General features: G+C 38.4%; 1 protein-coding gene across 6 annotated transcripts in view; it reads right to left on the bottom strand.

Moving 5' to 3' along the window:
- Positions 1-17,827, bottom strand: part of UNC80 (unc-80 homolog, NALCN channel complex subunit) — a 239,477-nt gene that overhangs the window by 38,720 nt on the left and 182,930 nt on the right. For all 6 annotated transcript variants that reach the window (XM_036858465.1, XM_036858466.1, XM_036858469.1 and 3 more), the window contains 6 exons: positions 16,676-16,944; positions 15,026-15,160; positions 12,326-12,464; positions 11,599-11,695; positions 3,975-4,145; positions 468-560 (listed from right to left, as the gene is read on the bottom strand). In XM_036858465.1, coding sequence (XP_036714360.1) covers positions 468-560; positions 3,975-4,145; positions 11,599-11,695; positions 12,326-12,464; positions 15,026-15,160; positions 16,676-16,944 — 904 coding nt within the window. The remainder of the gene's footprint in view (positions 1-467; positions 561-3,974; positions 4,146-11,598; positions 11,696-12,325; positions 12,465-15,025; positions 15,161-16,675; positions 16,945-17,827) is intronic.

Genomic DNA, 17,827 nt, shown 5'->3' with positions numbered 1-17,827 from the left:
CAACCGTGAAAGCATCAGTTAAGGGAGCTAAGTCAAAGCTTGGATGAAATGTCTGTAGAAAATCTGTCCAGATGAAAGAAAGGTGACTCTGCACAACTGCCCTGGAATGAGAAGCCACCTCCTGATTATTATTGTTTCCTTTGCCTTTTTCTTGGAGGCAAGTGAAACAACACTGGAATAGTTCAAAGACCACCCAGGAGGCAGAGAACATCTTGCATATTCACACAAACAAATGGACATAAATGCCAGTTTCTGAAGGTGGCTTACTTCTCTTCATTTATGAAGGTGACAATTGCAGAAAAAGCCTAGGTGTTTTCGTGTAACTCTCAACTTTCACCTTCTTCTCTTTTCCTTAGAGATTTTCACGCTCAATATCGACTATTTTCAGGATTCCTTTCACTTGCAACAGCTGAGATTCAGGTTGTACGACACTGAGAGACCACAGAAGAATAAAGCCAGTGAATTACCTGGTAGTCACCCCAGACGACATGGTGTGGTTGGCTGTGGTGGCCCCTTTATGACCCTGGTCACACCTGCTCATCTGGGGGGCCGTCATGGGCCTGCAACAACAGTAACAAAACCACAGAAGTGGAGACACTTATGAAGTTACTGCAGCTCACACAAGCTTGAAGCTAGAGGCTTATAAAGACTTTGGCCTTTTCTGTCACACTCCTCTGCTGATCCTGTCCTGGAAGGCACTTTAAAGGGAACACTGATTCCCAAGGGTCTATAAGCTCACCACGATTTAAGGTCTTTCATTTCTTGGTCCTGAGTACTAAACAAGTACTCTTCAAACCAGACATTCATGAAATCAGACTTCTAAGTCTGTGCTGATTAAGTGAGAATTAAGAATTCATGTTTTCAATTCCACAGGTACCAGGAAGTTAGTCATTCTAGACAGTAAGAAAAAGATAAGGGTGTACATATCATTCAGGCCACCTGCTCCATAATCAACCACTCTGTTTTTCTGAGAAACTATCAAACAAGGAAAGAATCTTTCTAGTCAAATTTAGACCTAAGTCTGTGTCTTTATTCCTGTCATAGAGAATGGACTTGAGGACACGGGGAGGGGGAAGGGTAAGCTGGGACAAAGTGAGAGAGTGGCATGGACATATATATACTACCAAATGTAAAATAGATAGCTAGTGGGAAGCAGCCGCATAGCACAGGGAGATCAGCTCAGTGCTTTGTGGCCACCTAGAGGGGTGGGATAGGGAGGGTGGGAGGGAGGGAGACGCAAGAGGGAGGATATATGGGAACATATGTATATGTATAGCTGATTCACTTTGTTATAAAGCAGAAACTAACACACCATTGTAAAGCAGTTATACTCCAATAAAGATGTTAAAAAAAAATTATACCTAAGACTACCCAGGGAAGTGAGTAAATTAGTATTAAGTCAGTAATTTATTATAGATGCTAAGAAATAGGTTCAAAACAGCTCATATATAGGTAAACTGCCTCTGTGTCATCTGTGACATGGAAAGGAAGATAAGGCTTTTCAAAGCAGTTGCTTACATGAACTCTTTAAAGCTTGCTTTTGTTATGCTCATTTTCTGTATGCTGGTTGTGGCTGGAGAGGAGCCCTTTAAAAATCACCCCAGACCGTCTCTTCCGTGCCTTTGCTGTAGTGGGCACAATTTAAAGCTAGCCCCAAGACCTTCCCCCCACTGCCCCACTGCTGTTACTCCCGTTATCACGCTACATCATATAGCAAAAGGGAAATGATCTGGGTAGGCCTAATCTCATCACCGGCCCTTAAAAAGCAGAGAGTTTCTCTTGGGAGGGGCAGACAAATTTGAAGCCTGAGAAGGACTCAAGGAATCACTGCTGGCTGGACGACTTGGGGACCGTGTAAGAAGGAATACAGGTGTCTTCCAACAGCAGAGAGTGGCCCCTGGCTGACGGTCAGGAAGGAAAGGGGACCTCAGACCTAAAGCTGCCTGGTGCTGGATTCTGCCAAAACCCTGAATGAGCTGAGAAGTGGATTTTTCCCCAGATCGTTCCAGTAAGAGCCCAGACTAACTGACATCTTGATTTTGGCCTTGCAAGACCCTGAGCGGACAGATCAGCTGAGCCTGCCCAGATTTCCGACCTACAGAACCATGCGATGATAATAAATGTGTTCAGTTTTAAGCCTCTCAGTTTGTGGTAATGTGTTACGCAACAATGGAAAACTAATACTGATATACTTGTAATATACTTGTTTCTGTGTTCTTACCTATAGAACGGTTAATTTTTTTTCATGAGCAACGTACATTAGGACTGTGGAAGTGAAGTGGTATTCTTCTCGTTTTCTTTTTGTAAAAACAATGAAGCCAATTTTGTTGTGAACAATTACAGCCAACCAATGAGGCTAGTCTTCCACTCCATCAAAAGAATATTAAATACACTGGAATATTTAAGGCCACAGAATTTCAAATGTCAGAGCTCCATCCATAACTCTTTGTGGAATTTTTGGTAAGTCAGTTTTGGAGAAGTAAATTGACTTATCCTTATAAAAAGGAATAGAAAGCATCAACATTGTGTACTGTAAAGAGAAAGAATCAAGTGGCCCTTGAAGGAAATTGACTGCCCTTCTCTCCTCTAGTCACAGGAAGGCAGTAGTGACATGACCAGGTGGGTGCAGAAGGAAGAGTGTAGGTCATGTATTTCTCCTTGTAATGTTCTTCCCCCTCAGACTTTCAGGAAACCATCCTCAAAGCCCTGGGGGCTGTTTCTCACGGGCAGTTTGTCACTGCTCCCTGCTCTGCATCTCCTCAGATTAGATGCACGCGGGCACTTCAGCAGAGAGTCTACCCAAGGCTTTGGGCTATGTTCTGCTTGCCTCAGTGGGCAATGTAGTGCAAGATTAGGAACTAAACATAGATTGAACTTAATGAATAACCATCTCACTCCCCCTCTCACTTGCTGGTGCACGCTGGAAAAGGCCTCCCTGAGCTGAGGGGTTTCAGCGAGTCCCTCACCAACTGAGCAAGATGGGGCTGGAGAAGTTAGTGCCTGTGATGGGAGTAAACCATAGAATTTTAGGCTAACAATATGGCCAAATGGGATGGAGGAGCGAAGACATCAATGCAGAAAGAAGGCTTCCCCACCTCCACCCGTGGGGAGGAACGTCTCCTTCCAGCTGATTTTAGATGACAATGGAAAAGGAAAGCTTATCACTATATAGTGTCCTGCATCTTCCATCCCCACTCGCTCTATCCTTGGTACACAGACATCCCCCCAGCCCCGCTAATCCCCCCACCTGCCAACGCCCGCCCAGGCCTCATCAATACAGCCCTTCCCTGACACAGGGCAGCTCAATTCCTCTGCTTCTGTACCCAACAATCTGGTGACAGGGCTAACTTCTTGGAACTTTGTTTAGGGCTGAACCCTGGTGTCAACTGACCTTTCCATTCCTAAATCCCTCAGTCCCCTCTCTCAGCACTCTTGAGTCCTGTCCGACAGACAATCTATCAATTCTAGCATTAGAATAAAATTTTGTAGTTTACGTTTGTTATGTAGCTTCTGAAATTATAGTGAAAATAAACCCAGCTCTTTACAAACAGGAAAATAATAAAAGAATGCTTAGTTGAAATTGCAGACATATCATGTCTCATAAAATAAGAGCTAATAAAAACGTGGATCACATTTTCATACTCACTAAATTAGCCCTTTTACACAAGATTTGTTTACTGCTGGGTTAAAACTGCCACAGAAGCTCGGCAAGCTACATGTAAATGTGTGTTTAGCAATCATGGTAGAATAATAATACTAACAATTATTATTATTATTGTCATCATTATTATTATTATTTAGAGTACTGAGCACTATTTATCTAAACAACTTAGGGAATGTTTGCAGTTTTAGCTGAGTTTGGATAAGTTATCTGTAAATAAAAACTGGGTTTTAGAGATTTTTAGCCACCACCTTCATCTTTTTGGTGGATACATATAGTTTATGGCTGTGGCTGTTTCTGCCGATGGGGTTACCTGGTGAGGACCTCTACACTGTATAAAAGGGCCTGCAGGGATGTCGCAAGAGCAGCCATGGCGGCGATCTCCTCTCGGGCAGCGGGTCCTGTTTCCACTTGTGACGTTTGCCTCTTTAGCTTTTGTAGGTAACATGGCACCAAAGCTTCCAAGACCATCAGCATCTGAAGACTTTAATCAACAGACAGAAAACCAAATCACGTTTTTACATCCTACTTGATATTTTGGAGCATGGAGAAATGAAAAGCCTCTAGAGAGTTGGAAAATTCTGAATCCCCTTCCCACTCCACCCAAGTCAAGAGTAATTAAAGCTGCTGGAAATATCGACCAACACTAATTAATTAGTTAATTAAGCACCGGATAAAAGGTGATAAAATTCTGCATTTAGGAAGAATATTATCCACTTGGGAGAGTTAGCATATATACAATTGGTTGAAAGAACAATAGAACGGTAACAGGTAGAGTGATTCAGTCAATCAGAGAAACAAGCTTCACAGTCATCAACAAAGCTTCCATTCAGTAATTTGCAACAAATCTGAGACAAAATAAAACCCTTCTTTAGGAGGCTGGCTTCTTAAAGCTTAAGCAATTTTACAGCAAGAGTCTAGTCTGGAAACAGTCACTGTGATGCAGGTATGAAAATGGCTGCTTACTAGTGTGAATAATTTAAAAATTCAGCTATATTTTGCTATCAAGAGACATTAAATATAAGTATATAGAAATGTTGAACGTGAAAGTAAGAGCAAACACCAAAAGAATGCTGATGTAACTATTATGTCAGACAAAACAGACTTCAAGGTAAGTTAAAGATGGAAATTTCATAATTGTAAAAAGACATATTACCAGATATCAGACTTTTTATAAAACTATCATAATTAAGACAGTATAATATTGGTGCAAGGATAGACAAATAGATATATGAAACAGAATGAGTCCAAGACAGATCCACAGATACTTGATTTATAACAAAGATGACACTGCAGTTCAATGGGGAAAGGCTAGTCTTTTCTATAAATGGTGCTGGGTCTATTGCTTATTAGATATCTCTATGGGAAAAATAAACTTTGACCCTTACTTTACACCATACCAAAATTAATTCCAGATGGCTTGTTAATCTAAATGTTAAGATAAAAACAAAAAAGCACCTAGCATATAAGGGGATATATTCATAACCTTGAGTTAGCCAAGATTTCATAAGAGGACACAGAAAGCACTAAAAAATAGGAAAAAGGTGATACATTGGACTATATTAAAATGAAGAGCTCTGTTCATCAAAAGACAACCTTAGGGGAGTAAAACTATAAGCCACAGAGTAAGAGATGTTATTTGAAATACAAGTAGCCAGGGGTGTGCTGGAATGGCTAAATAACCAGTCAAGAAGGCCTACTGGACAACCCTCAGGATGGGGGAAAATATTTGCAACTGAAGCAACTGACAAAGGATTAATCTCCAAAATATACAAACAGCTCATGCAGCTCAAGATCAAAAAAACAAACAACCCAATCAAAAAATGGGTGGAAGACCTAAACAGACATTTCTCCAAAGAAGACATACAGATGGCCAACAAACACATGAAAAGGTGCTCAACATCACTAATTATTAGACAAATGCAAATCAAAACTACAATGAGGTATCACCTCACACCTGTCAGAATGGCCATCATCAAAATATCCACAAACAACAAATGCTGGAGAGGGTGTGGAGAAAAGGGAACCCTCTTACACTGTTGGTGGGAATGTAAACTGATGCATCCACTATGGAGAACAGTATGGAGGTTCCTTAAAAAACTAAAAATAAAACTACCATATGACCCAGCAATCCCACTACTGGGCATATACCCAGAGAAAACCATAATTCAAAAAGATACATGCACCCCAAGGTTCATTGCAGAACTATTTACAATAGTCAGGACGTGGAAGCAACCTAATTGTCCATCAACAGATGAATGGATAAAGATGATGTGGTACATATATACATTGGAATATTACTCAGCCATAAAAAGGAACGAAATTGGATCATTTGCAGAGATGTGGACGGACCTAGAGACTGTCATACAGAGTGAAGTAAGTGAGATAGAGAAAAACAAATATTGCATATTAACGCATATGTGGAATCTAGAAAAATCGTATAGATGATCTTATTTGCAAAGCAGAAATAGAGACACAGACATAGAGAACAAACGTATGGATACCAAGAGGGAAGGGGGGGATGGGATGAACTGGGAGATTGGGATGGGATTAACATATATACACTATTGATATTATGTGTAAAATAGATAACTAATGAGGATCTTCTGTATAGCACAGGGAACTCTACTCAATGCTCTGTGGTGACCTAAATGGGAAGGAAATCCAAAAAAGAAGAGGTATATGTATAGCTGATTCACTTTGCTTTACAGCAGAAACTAATACAACATCGTAAAGCAACTATACTCCAATAAAAATTAATTTAAAAAAAAAGGCCTACCATAAGCATCTCTTTCCAACACCACATTCAATGATGTCATTCTGGTATTTTGCATTCAGCAATTGCTACATATTGGCAAATTGGCAATGCTACATATCAGAAACTCTTTCCCCCAGAGAGTTGGTTGTTAAATGTTTACCAGCACACCACTCTATATAAGTTAAAATGTACTTATATCAGACTCTTTAAAAAAAATCCTATATATCAAATAAAAATTACTGATAATCTCATTTAAAAATGGGTAGAATACTTCAATAGGCCCTTTGCAAAAGTAGATATCCAAATTCCAGTAAACAATCTGAAAGGCTTCCAAACCTTTTAATTTGCTGGAGGGAAATGGAAATTAAAACCACAATGAGATATCACTATAAGCCAACAAAAACAGCTAAAATAAAAAAGACTGACAATACAAAGTGTTGATGAGGCTGTAGAGTACTGGAACACTTATACACTGCTGGCAGGAGTGAAAACTGATAAAAGCACTCTGGAAAACTTTTTGGTAGTATCTACTAGAGCAAAACATATACATACTCTATGATCTAGCAGAGCATTTCTACCCACAGAGACGCATATATATGTGCACAAAAAGATATATACAAAAATGTTCACTGCAGCATTATTGGTAATAGCTTCAAACTGGACACAACACAAATGTCTGTCAACAAAAGAAGAAATACACAAATTGCAGCATAGTCATACAATAGAATATTATAGACAAATGAAGAACTATTGTTATACACGATTGCGTGGATGAATCTCATGAAATAATACTGAATAACAGAAGTCAGACATTAAAAAATACCTACCATATTATTTCATTGTAGTTGAGTTCAGAAACAGATAAAGCTGATTTGTGATGTTGGAAATCAGGATAGTGGCTCTTTTATCTGATTTTTCAATTTGAGTGGTAGTTACACTGATGTGTTAACTTTGTATACATTCATGAAACTATAAAATTACAATTTTTAAAAACTTTCTTGTATGAATATTTAAATAAAATACATTATTTAAAAAAAAATTTAAGCACAACAGGGACTTGGTATTACAAATGTTGAAGTCTTGTAAGAATTGAATTTATTCCCATGAAACATATCCTAGGGAACAACTACTTAAGAGATCCTGGCTCCACCCAGGAATTAAGAACAGTTCTGGCTTAAACAGAGCAGAATAAGGTATTAGGGAGGTTTTTAAAAAAAATTTTAATTTAGCTTAACAGTATTGGACTCTGGCTTTTAACTCACAATGACAAGAGAATTTGATTGTGAACTCTAATTCCTTTTGATTTCAATGTGTTTGGATTTTAACTTGAAAGTGTCCTTCATATCTCATTGGGAATTTGATAATGCGAGGAATTTTTAGTCAAATTTAGGGCTTCTCTATGCTGTTAACATTTTAATATTAGAGAATCTTTATACATTTTATCATTGCAGTGTCTTCATGTTATCACTTAACCACACAGCAGAATCTCTGATACACCCTAATAACATGGTACTGGATATGCTTGGAGTGGAAAATAGAAGAGGGGGTATTTTGACACTTAGGAATCGAGTGGACTTGGAGTTAAGTTAATGCAAGGTTTTGATCCATTTCTGAACCTTTTATGGAGCTGTGATTTTGTAGGAGGAGCCCAAGGAAAGGAGGATGAGGACCGTCCTGAGAGAGGGTAGATTTGCCCTCCTGAGGCAGGGTTGACCAGGGGCATAGTGTTTAATCCCCACTGCTTAAGACAAAATAAGGTGGGAATGTTGGGGATGGGGGTGGCATTTTTTACTTATTCCTCATGTTTCCTTCCAGCAGAGAGAGTTCAGTCCATATCAATCCTGGTTCCTCTTTGCCCTTTTACTCATTCTGTTCTGCAGAAGACAAAGACTTACTTGAGGGGCAAATTGATACAGACATACTGGGCAAAATCAGCTCAGCTCTTTTCCTTTTCCTGGAGAAGCCTGCCAACAGGGCTTCTATCCTCTGCTGTGAGTTCTCAGGGCAGTCCTGTTTCAAGCCTGATTCCCCTACTTAATTTTTCTCAGTAGTAAAGGTGATATTTCAACCTCCCTTCTGCTTTCCTCTTTGCCTTCCTTCATTTATTTAGAACATGGGCAAGAAAGAAGTCACTCTTCACTGGATCCTTCCAGAAACCTCAACTCCTTCCTCAAACCTCTTATGACTGACACCGTTTCAGGAGTTTCTGAGAAAGGATAAAGAGGACCCTCAAGATGGCTATGATATTCAGCTGAGGCAAGGAGAGCAGAGATTTACACCAGAGGCTGTGGTAAGAATAAACTGTATGCATTTTCTTCAGGTGGCTCCTTATGTTTACAAACTTGGTCGGTAAGAGGGCAGGAGAGGTAAGGTGACTTGGCTCAGCGCCTCGAGATGGCTGAGCAACAGATTTCATAAGGGAAAACTTCAAAATAAATTGCTCTGGGACCAGAAAGGAGAGATTATTTGCAGTGGGGGGACTGGGAAATGCACTGTGGAGATGGGACGGAGGTCACCCTGCTTGTCAGCAGGATGTTCTGACCCTACCATTTGCTCTCTCTGTCCCAGCGGTGTGTGAGGAGATAGTACATAATGAACAAACTGATGGAAGAATATTATATAATGGTATTACACTCTAAGATTAATCCTGAATAATAAAACAGTCTGGGAATATCTGACCAGCTGTCTGCTGCTTTTTTCATTGATTACTTTAAAAATACAAATTCCCAGTCTTTTATCCAATTCATAATAACTATTCTGAAAGAATTTTTGACATAAAATAAAACTGACAATTGTTAAAATACCACTGAGTAGAATTTGTTATTTAATAAACATCTTGCTTCAGATGTTTATTCTACATTAAAAAACTACATCTTATGGGCGCCATTGAAATTTGACTTGGGGAAACTATGCAGTAATGATCAAAACCTGAAACACAAAAGCTCAAAATGATAGAAACTCTAACAAGCAAAGTTTGATACAGACCAAGATAAAATAAGTCATCCCCCAAAACTTAATCAATGAATGTAAACTTTATTATAAATTTTACATAGAAAGAAAATAATTTCAATGAAAAGAACTTTGATAAAATAAAAATGAAAAGTTGAAAGTGGCTTATTTGCAATATAAAATGACTGATTGAGGAATTAAACTGGCATAAATAGATTAGAAAATAATCCCTTAATGAAAATTTATAGGTATAATTATGATTAAGATGTTTGTATTTAGGGACTTCCCTGGTGGCGCAGTGGATAGGACTCTGCACTCCCAATGCAGGGGGCCTGGGTTCAAACCCTGGTCAGGGAAATAGATCCCACATGCATGCTGCAACTGGGAGTTTGCATGCCACAACTAAGGAGCCAGCGAGCTGCAACTGAGGAGCCCTGGAGCAGCAACTAAGGAGCCCACCTGCTGCAACAAAGGCCTGGTGCAACCAAATAAATAAATATTTAAAAAAAAAAAGATGTTTGTATTTATAAAGTCGTAGTCAAAATATCCTTGGGGTCAAAATATCCACTGGGTTAAAACAGTAGAGTTGCAATAGTTGGGTCAATATTTTTCTACACTAATTGAAAACCAGAAGTAGATTTAAGGAGGAATATGAGAAATTGATAAGGAGATTTGATCAAACAGAGAGAATTAAGAATTTTAAGTAATGTGGAAATCTGTAAGCCCCAAGCAATCTTTACATCCCAAGTAGATCACTATGCTTTACTTTCAGATCAGTTATACATCTCTACCTAGTGTTCCATAAATCACCTGATCTATAGATGTGTCAGGATAGGCTTGACTATTAGGTTAGAACTGGACTGGTATGAATGGACAAGTGCTGGTTCTCTGTTTGTTTCACCAGGAGAATCACTAGTCATCTTCCCTTTCACTTCAAACCTGAGTCAGAGTCACAACTCACCCTGAGCACATGAGATCAACAGCTGGTCCGAGGAGGTAGGACCAATGCGGGTGACTCTGGGTTAGATCAGAGCCAGCATCCTTGAGCTGAGATAACACTCAGATAAGATTTATATTTTATTCCTTGCGTGACAGGAGTTTGTAGTCTCAGTTCTTTGAATTTACATCAGAAAGGTGATAACCTACCTAGATCTGGCAGTCTTAACAGAGGAGAAATACCCTGGAATAATTTATTAGCCCATCCTTCTCTCAAAAGAAAGAAAGTTGAGGCAAAAACTGTGATACGTTTATGACTAATCCATATTTTTATTTTCAAACTATTTTCTCACCACAAAGGCCTATGCAAGAAGAATTACAAATGAGAGAAATAGGAACATGGAAACAGTTGGCTGTTATCTGATTCATTCATTTTATAAATTTATATTGTTATATCACCTATGGAATACAGCACTATATTGGGCATTGGAAGATATATCACATATACTAAGAATATGGTAGAATACAATCTAATGCTTTGTTTATGGGTTAGATATTACAAGAAAAAATCAAAGTAGATTGAGAAATTAAGAGGGAGAGATTTCCTAATGTTGAATTGAGGAAGAGGAGGGAAGGCTATAGGGTTGGTTAAGCCAGAATTATGGAACATTTGGAAGGAATGCAGCTCTTATCTTTAAGCAGTAGATTACATAATAAGGGGTTATCCATAAATTCATTTGAATTATTGTCTCTGCCTTTAATATACCTATTTTAATAGAGAGATGAGACTGATTTTCATTTCACATATTATATATATATATGTAAATAAAATCAGATCAGAGCCAACATCCTAGAACTGGAAATAACACTCTCCATGGTGAGTCCTTTGGATTCCTTGCACTTGGCAAAATGACAGGCAAGATTTCTCTTCCTGCTCTTTGTGTGACAGAAGTTCTTATTGCTCCTTGAAAGGAGTTTTCTTAAATAGCTTAAATGTCTTTTCTGAAATTTTATTTGCTATTAATTTCTGTTACATGTGAGGATATTTCCTAAACAAGACTAAAACAAGTTAGCCACTTCACAATTTCCAAATTAGGGGATTTCAAATTGATGAAGATTTACTATATTTTTCATAACCTCTGCTATGACAAGTTCCCTAAATTTAGTTTTTGAAAACGTACTTGCCAGAACATTACAGGCTAATATTAGCAAACATAACCTTTGTAGTCACTCAATTTTATTTCCTTTGCCATACTTACTTATTACAAGGCACAGAATAAAAGGCTGCAGTTACCTTCTGAACGACTCAGGAGCATATGCCACCACAGTAACACAGAGCTTAATGGCTTCACTTATAGAGAAAGTCAGGTCTTCGTTTCCATAGCAGAAATCTGAAGGGACAGAAGGTCAAGGCACACAATCAGAGTGGATTCCACCAGGGATAAAGAAGAATTTATTACTCCTAACACTTTCTTTCCAGTTATATTTTGTAGGCATTTCTTTGTTAGACTTTATTCCTAAACTGTGTGAACACTTAATATCTTCATCTAAAGGGACTAAAAATTCTGTTCTATTTTTGAATATTCAGATGACAAATAAAAGTGCTTTTATTTGGTAGTTTAAAAAAACTCATCTAATAGAAGGATATTTGGATGCTCTAAGGTAAGACATGAGACTCCATCTTTGAATACCTCTAATTGTACACATTCCATGATAATAAAAGCTTGTCTTAAAGGGTTATTCACTTAGAATTGCCCAGGAAAACCCAGTTTTCTGAAAACTACAGTGGTCTATTGAGCCCCCCTTTTAATACAATTTTCATGGCAGAGAATCCTTTACATTTTAAGATTTACAAGAAATTTAAGAAAAACAGGAGATAGGAAAACGTACTCATTTCATTTATAGCACCGTTCCACTTATTTTTGCTGTTTTGATTTAGTTCAAAATATTCAGTATAAGGTTGTTTAAAAAAAGAAAGATTACAAAAAGAAAAAGAATGTCAAGGCAAGTTTTGCTTTTACCTAATGACTTAAGAGGCTTCTCAGCTTTGACCAGCTCTAAGATGTCTAGGATGTCAGTGGTCTCCCCCTCCAGCGACTGCAGCAAGTCAAACAGGCACTGAGCTGACACGCCTTTGCTGGAGCCAGTATTGGCAGCGTCCTGTACAAAGAAAAGCCATTTTAGTCCCTCATTAAAAAGTCTACAAATAACAAATTCTGGAGAGGGTGTGGAGAAAAGGGAACCCTCATACCCTGTTGGTGGGAATGTAAGTTGGTGCAGCCACTGTGGAAAACAGAATGGAGGTTCCTGAAAAAAACTAAAAATAGAGTTGCCGTATGATCCAGCAATCCCACTCCTGGGCATATACCCAGAGGAAACTCTAACTCAAAATGACACATGCACCCATATGTTCATAGCATCACTATTCACAGAAGGCAAAACATGGAAACAACCTAAATGTCCATCGACAGATGAATGGATAAAGAAGATGTGGTATATATATACAATGGAATCCTACTCAGCCATAAAAATAATGAAATAATGCCATTTGCAGCAACATGGATGGACCTAGAGATTATCATACTAAGTGAAGTTAGAAAGACAAATACCATATGATATCACTTATATGTGGAATCTAAAGTATGACACAAATGAACTTATCTATGAAATAGACTCACAGACACAGAACAGAATTGTGGTTGCCAAGGGGGGTGAAGGGGGATGGATTGGGAGTTTGGGATTAGCAGATGCAAACTATTATATATAGAATGGATAAACAACAAGGTCCTACTGTATAGCATAGGGAACTATATTCAATATCCTGTGATAAACCATAATGGAAAAGAATATAAAAAAGATGTATATATCTATATGTATAACTGAATCATTTTGCTGTACAGCAGAAATTAACACAACATTGTAAATCAACCATACTTCAATTAAAAACAAAAGAAAAGCCATTTTACTTTATTAATTCCTACATCAGTACTAACATGGTTTGATCAGGAATACAAGTTTCATAAACACTGCCATTGATAACAATATCTAGGCAGTATTCAGCTTACAGAATTCTGCATCCAACCATGCTACTGTATGGAGTGAACACCTGACTTTTAAGGGATCTATTAAATGCTAATCTAGTACAAAAGAGATATTTGTGGAAACTCATAAAAATACAGCAACATGTGAACTGCCAGTAAAGTTCATGCCTATGTTTTCTCTGGTCTATGATAGTGCGACTCAGCATTCCCCCCCAAATTTCCATAATGGATTAGTTGAATACATCAAATATGTTTGAGAAACAGATGAATTTTTTGACAACCCTGGGAATTTTACAGGTCTTATTTGATAATCTATCTCCAGAATGGAGATACTTACCATCTCAAATCTCTGTAAAATGACTTTGATTCATTCATTAAAACAACAAATCCTCCTGGGCATATATCCAGAGAAAACTCTAATTCAAAAAGATACATGCACCCCAATGTTCATTGCAGCACTATTTACAATAGCCAGGACATGGAAGCAACCTAAATGTCCATCGACAAAGGAATGAATAAAGAAGACGTGGTATATATATACAATGGAATATTACTCAGCCATAAAAAGAATGAAATAATGCCATTTGCAGCAACATGGATGGACCTAGAGATTATCATACTAAGTGAAGTAAGTCAGAAAGAGAAAAACAAATATCGTATATTAACGCATATAGGTGGAATCTAGAAAAATGGTATAGATGATCTTATTTGCAAAGCAGAAATAGAGACACAGATGTAGAGAACAAATGTATGGATACCAAGGGGGAAGGGGGGGGTGGTGGGATGACTTGGGAGATTGGGATCGGCATATATACACTACTATGTATAAAATAGATAACTAATGAGAATCTACTATATAGCACAGGGAACTCTACTCAGTGCTCTGTGGTGACCTAAATGGGAAGGAAATCCAAAAAAGAGGGGATATATGTATACATATAGCTGATTCACTTTGCTCTACAACAGAAACTAACACAACATTGTAAAGCAACTATACTCCAATAAAAATTAATTAAAAAAAAAAAACCTAATTAAATTCCTACTATGTGCCAGGCACCATTTTGTGCACTGCAGTCATAGCAAAACAAAAACAAAAACAAACAAACAAAACAACAACTAAAAACAAGCAAAAGGCAAGCAAAAACCAGACAAATGTCTCGTTTTAACGGAGCTCAAATTCTATTGTGGGGTGTGGTAAAGATACATATTAGTGAAACAAATACATATATTACATGTGATATGGTATAAATGCTCTGCAGAAAAATAAAAATAAAGCAGGGTAAGTGCTAGAGAGTGATAGAACAAAATGAGAATCAGGAACTCTTCCTTTTATCATTTTCCATTTTCCATCCTTTCATTAACTGAGTATAAAAAACCAGAGAGTTGATCTATTTACATCCTAGGGGCCGAAATGAGGGTTGAAGAGAAATGTTGAAGAGAGAAGATTTTCTTGCTGAAAGAGAAATAATTTTTGGAATTTATATTCCATTGCTTGCATGAAGAGAGCTGAGAGACTGATTATACCAATGGACAATGACCAGGCCGTACATAAATATAGAACTCTGATCTACCATCTGCAGTAACCAGCCCAGGAGTCCCTGGCTGTAGTGAGCCCTGAATAAGGAGACTTTGCTTTCCTCATTGGGTTGGTCTTCCTTTATCTCCACAGAGCTTACTCACAGGAAACTCCAGGAGAGGGGCCACACTTGCAAACAACTGGAGCACAAAGGGCTTCCGGTGTAGAATGTAGAACTGATGGCAGGCGAATTCAATGGCTTGACGCAACTGGGGATTGCTTTCATAGTCAGAGTACACCTATGGAAAAACGTCACCATATTCAGAAAATTCCTTAACAGCCTACTAGAGTTATGTTTGCTTTTAAAACTCATAGCCATGGGAAGCATGGACAGAAATGACCAATTTCATAAACTGATGGAGGGGAGTGTAAAATGGTATATACCTTCTTGAGAGAAATCTGGCAATATACATAGAAATCCTAAAAATATAAATATGTTTTATATTTATATACTTATATAAGTACACTTATATACTCATATATATATAAGTATATTTATATTTAATTCTAAAAATATAAATATACTTTTTTCTTGGGAAGTTTGTGACTAGTGATTTTTCTTAAGAAAACAGTTAGACAAATGTACAAAGATACATATACAATAATGACTGCTGCAAGGTTGCTTAAAATAGTAGAAAATTTGAAACAACTTATAAATTATTCATAAATTGGGGTTAAGTGTATTATGTATATGCATTCGACAGAATACTATCAGTTACTTTTTAAAAGATGCTATATAGTGCTACAGGGAAAATTCCCACAATATTCTTAGTGTCACATTAAAAAAGGTAGGTAACAAACTTGAATATATGGTATGATTCCACTTGTTTTAGAAAAAGTAGGAGAGAGTACCAAGATTTTCAAGGTGTGTAAACGATGGTTATCTAGGAGGAGGATTATAGGTGATCTTTATTTTCTTCTTTAAGCTTTTCTTTATCTTTTGAATTTTATAATGAGCATTTATTGTTTTTGATAATTATTTTAAAAGTTATAGAGGAAATTCCAACTATCTAAAAATAGGACAGAGAGCCCTTGATGATATTAAAAGTCAATTTCTTGCCCCTGTAGGTTGAGCAAATGTCACTTTACACAAGCATGTATTACTTCCATAATTCTATTAAAATTTCCATAAAAATGAGAACTCGGATGAGCCCCCCAGGCCCCTTCTGAACTTTATTCAGTACTCCTAACTGTAGCCACGTACACATTAGACATGACTAAGTGAACACTGTTCCTGCTACATTCACCTCCTCCAACCTTGTCGTACCAAATTTAATGGCAATGAAAATCTCTATTCAGATAGAGGTCGGAGACTCTCTTGGGAGAAACATCAACTGAACGCTTGCCATACATTTGAATAATGGTTCTCAAGCTTCCTAGGGCATCAAAACCACCTGGAGGTCTTGTAAAAACACAGATTACTGGGCCCTGACTCCAGAGTTTCTGATTAAGTAGCACTGGGATGGAACCCAAGAATGTGCATTTCTAACAAATCCCCAGGGGATGCGGATGCTTCTGCAGCTGCTGCTCTAGAGGTTGCACTTTGAGAACCACTGGTCCAGAAGAAATGGGAAAGCACAGCCCAGGTCTGGGAGATCTCAGAATAGAATGGAATATTATGACCTTTCGGAAGTTTCTAGGGGGGTTTCATTTGGTGCCTTCTGAGGTCATAAAAGAAGATAATACCATCATTCAAAGTTTTGGTACAGATCTTGTTGACCTGTTCCATGGGCAGGAGAGGAGAGCCTGTGCACCTGCAGCATGGTGGGCAGAATCCACTGGTAGCCGCTGAGGGAGAAGAGGTGATTGAAGTGCACAGCGCTGTTGATGACCGTGGCCGCGTACTGCCTGAGCAGGGCACTGTCTTCTGGGTGCAGGATCAGAGCCCCGTTAAAAACGTTGAGGAAAAGCATGATTTCATCTCCCCAGGGAAACTCGCTCGGCATGCCCAGGAACATCTCCTCCAGGAGCTGGATCCACAAGCTTTTCTGAAGAGTGTCGAGGCCAAACAGCTCCTTCCCAGCTGTGAAACATGAAACAGCAGAGACAGAATTAGCCCCACGCCAATCCTGTCAGTGTGGAGGGCAATCAAACCCCAGGGCGCTGCTGTTTCCAGCTCAGGGACATGAAGATCTACTGCTGATACGCTTCCCAGAACAATATTGCAGCCACTGCTGTGACACCTCCTAGCCCTCCAAGTACTCTCTTCATCACCTCTTTGATTCAACTCTGTGGGCAAGACAGGGCAGGCAGGTGCAGTGTGTTGCTGCTGCATAAGCCGTGGCTTTGAGAAAAAATAAGTTATTGAGAAAATGGCAGGGCTGGGACTTGTTCTTGGTCTTTGAACTCATGGTCAGACTAGAGCTCTGTCTAGTATTTCTCTGGAGCTTCTGGATGAAGATGTAGAGCATAGGGATGCTGATTTAAGTAAACTGTCCCAAATTAATAACTGAGTAACAGAGCGTGGTTTCAAAATGGGTCTCTTTCAATTTCTCTGTCTCAGTCTCTCTCTCTCTCTCTCAATTTGAATAATGGTTCTCAAGCTTCCTAGGGCATCAAAACCACCTGGAGGTCTTGTAAAAACACAGATTACTGGGCCCTGACTCCAGAGTTTCTAATTAAGAAGGTATAATTTAGATAGAGTAAAAGGCACAGATCATAAATGTAGAATTCAATGAATTTTGACAAAAATACCCACTCATGTAACCAACACGCCAATCAATATATAGCCCATTTTCATCACCTGAGAAAGTTCTCTCATACCCCTTTCTGGGAAATCCATTCCCCCCAATCCAGAGGTAACTACTGTTCTGATTTCTGTCACTGTAGATTCGTTTTGCCTCCTCTTGAATGTCATATAAATACCTGTTCTTCACTTAGTCAAGTACTCTCCTAACAATACCACA

Source organism: Balaenoptera musculus, chromosome 7 (genome assembly GCF_009873245.2).
Source record: "Balaenoptera musculus isolate JJ_BM4_2016_0621 chromosome 7, mBalMus1.pri.v3, whole genome shotgun sequence".
Taxonomy (NCBI): domain Eukaryota; kingdom Metazoa; phylum Chordata; class Mammalia; order Artiodactyla; family Balaenopteridae; genus Balaenoptera; species Balaenoptera musculus.
This window is presented reverse-complemented; position numbering and strand designations above follow the sequence as displayed.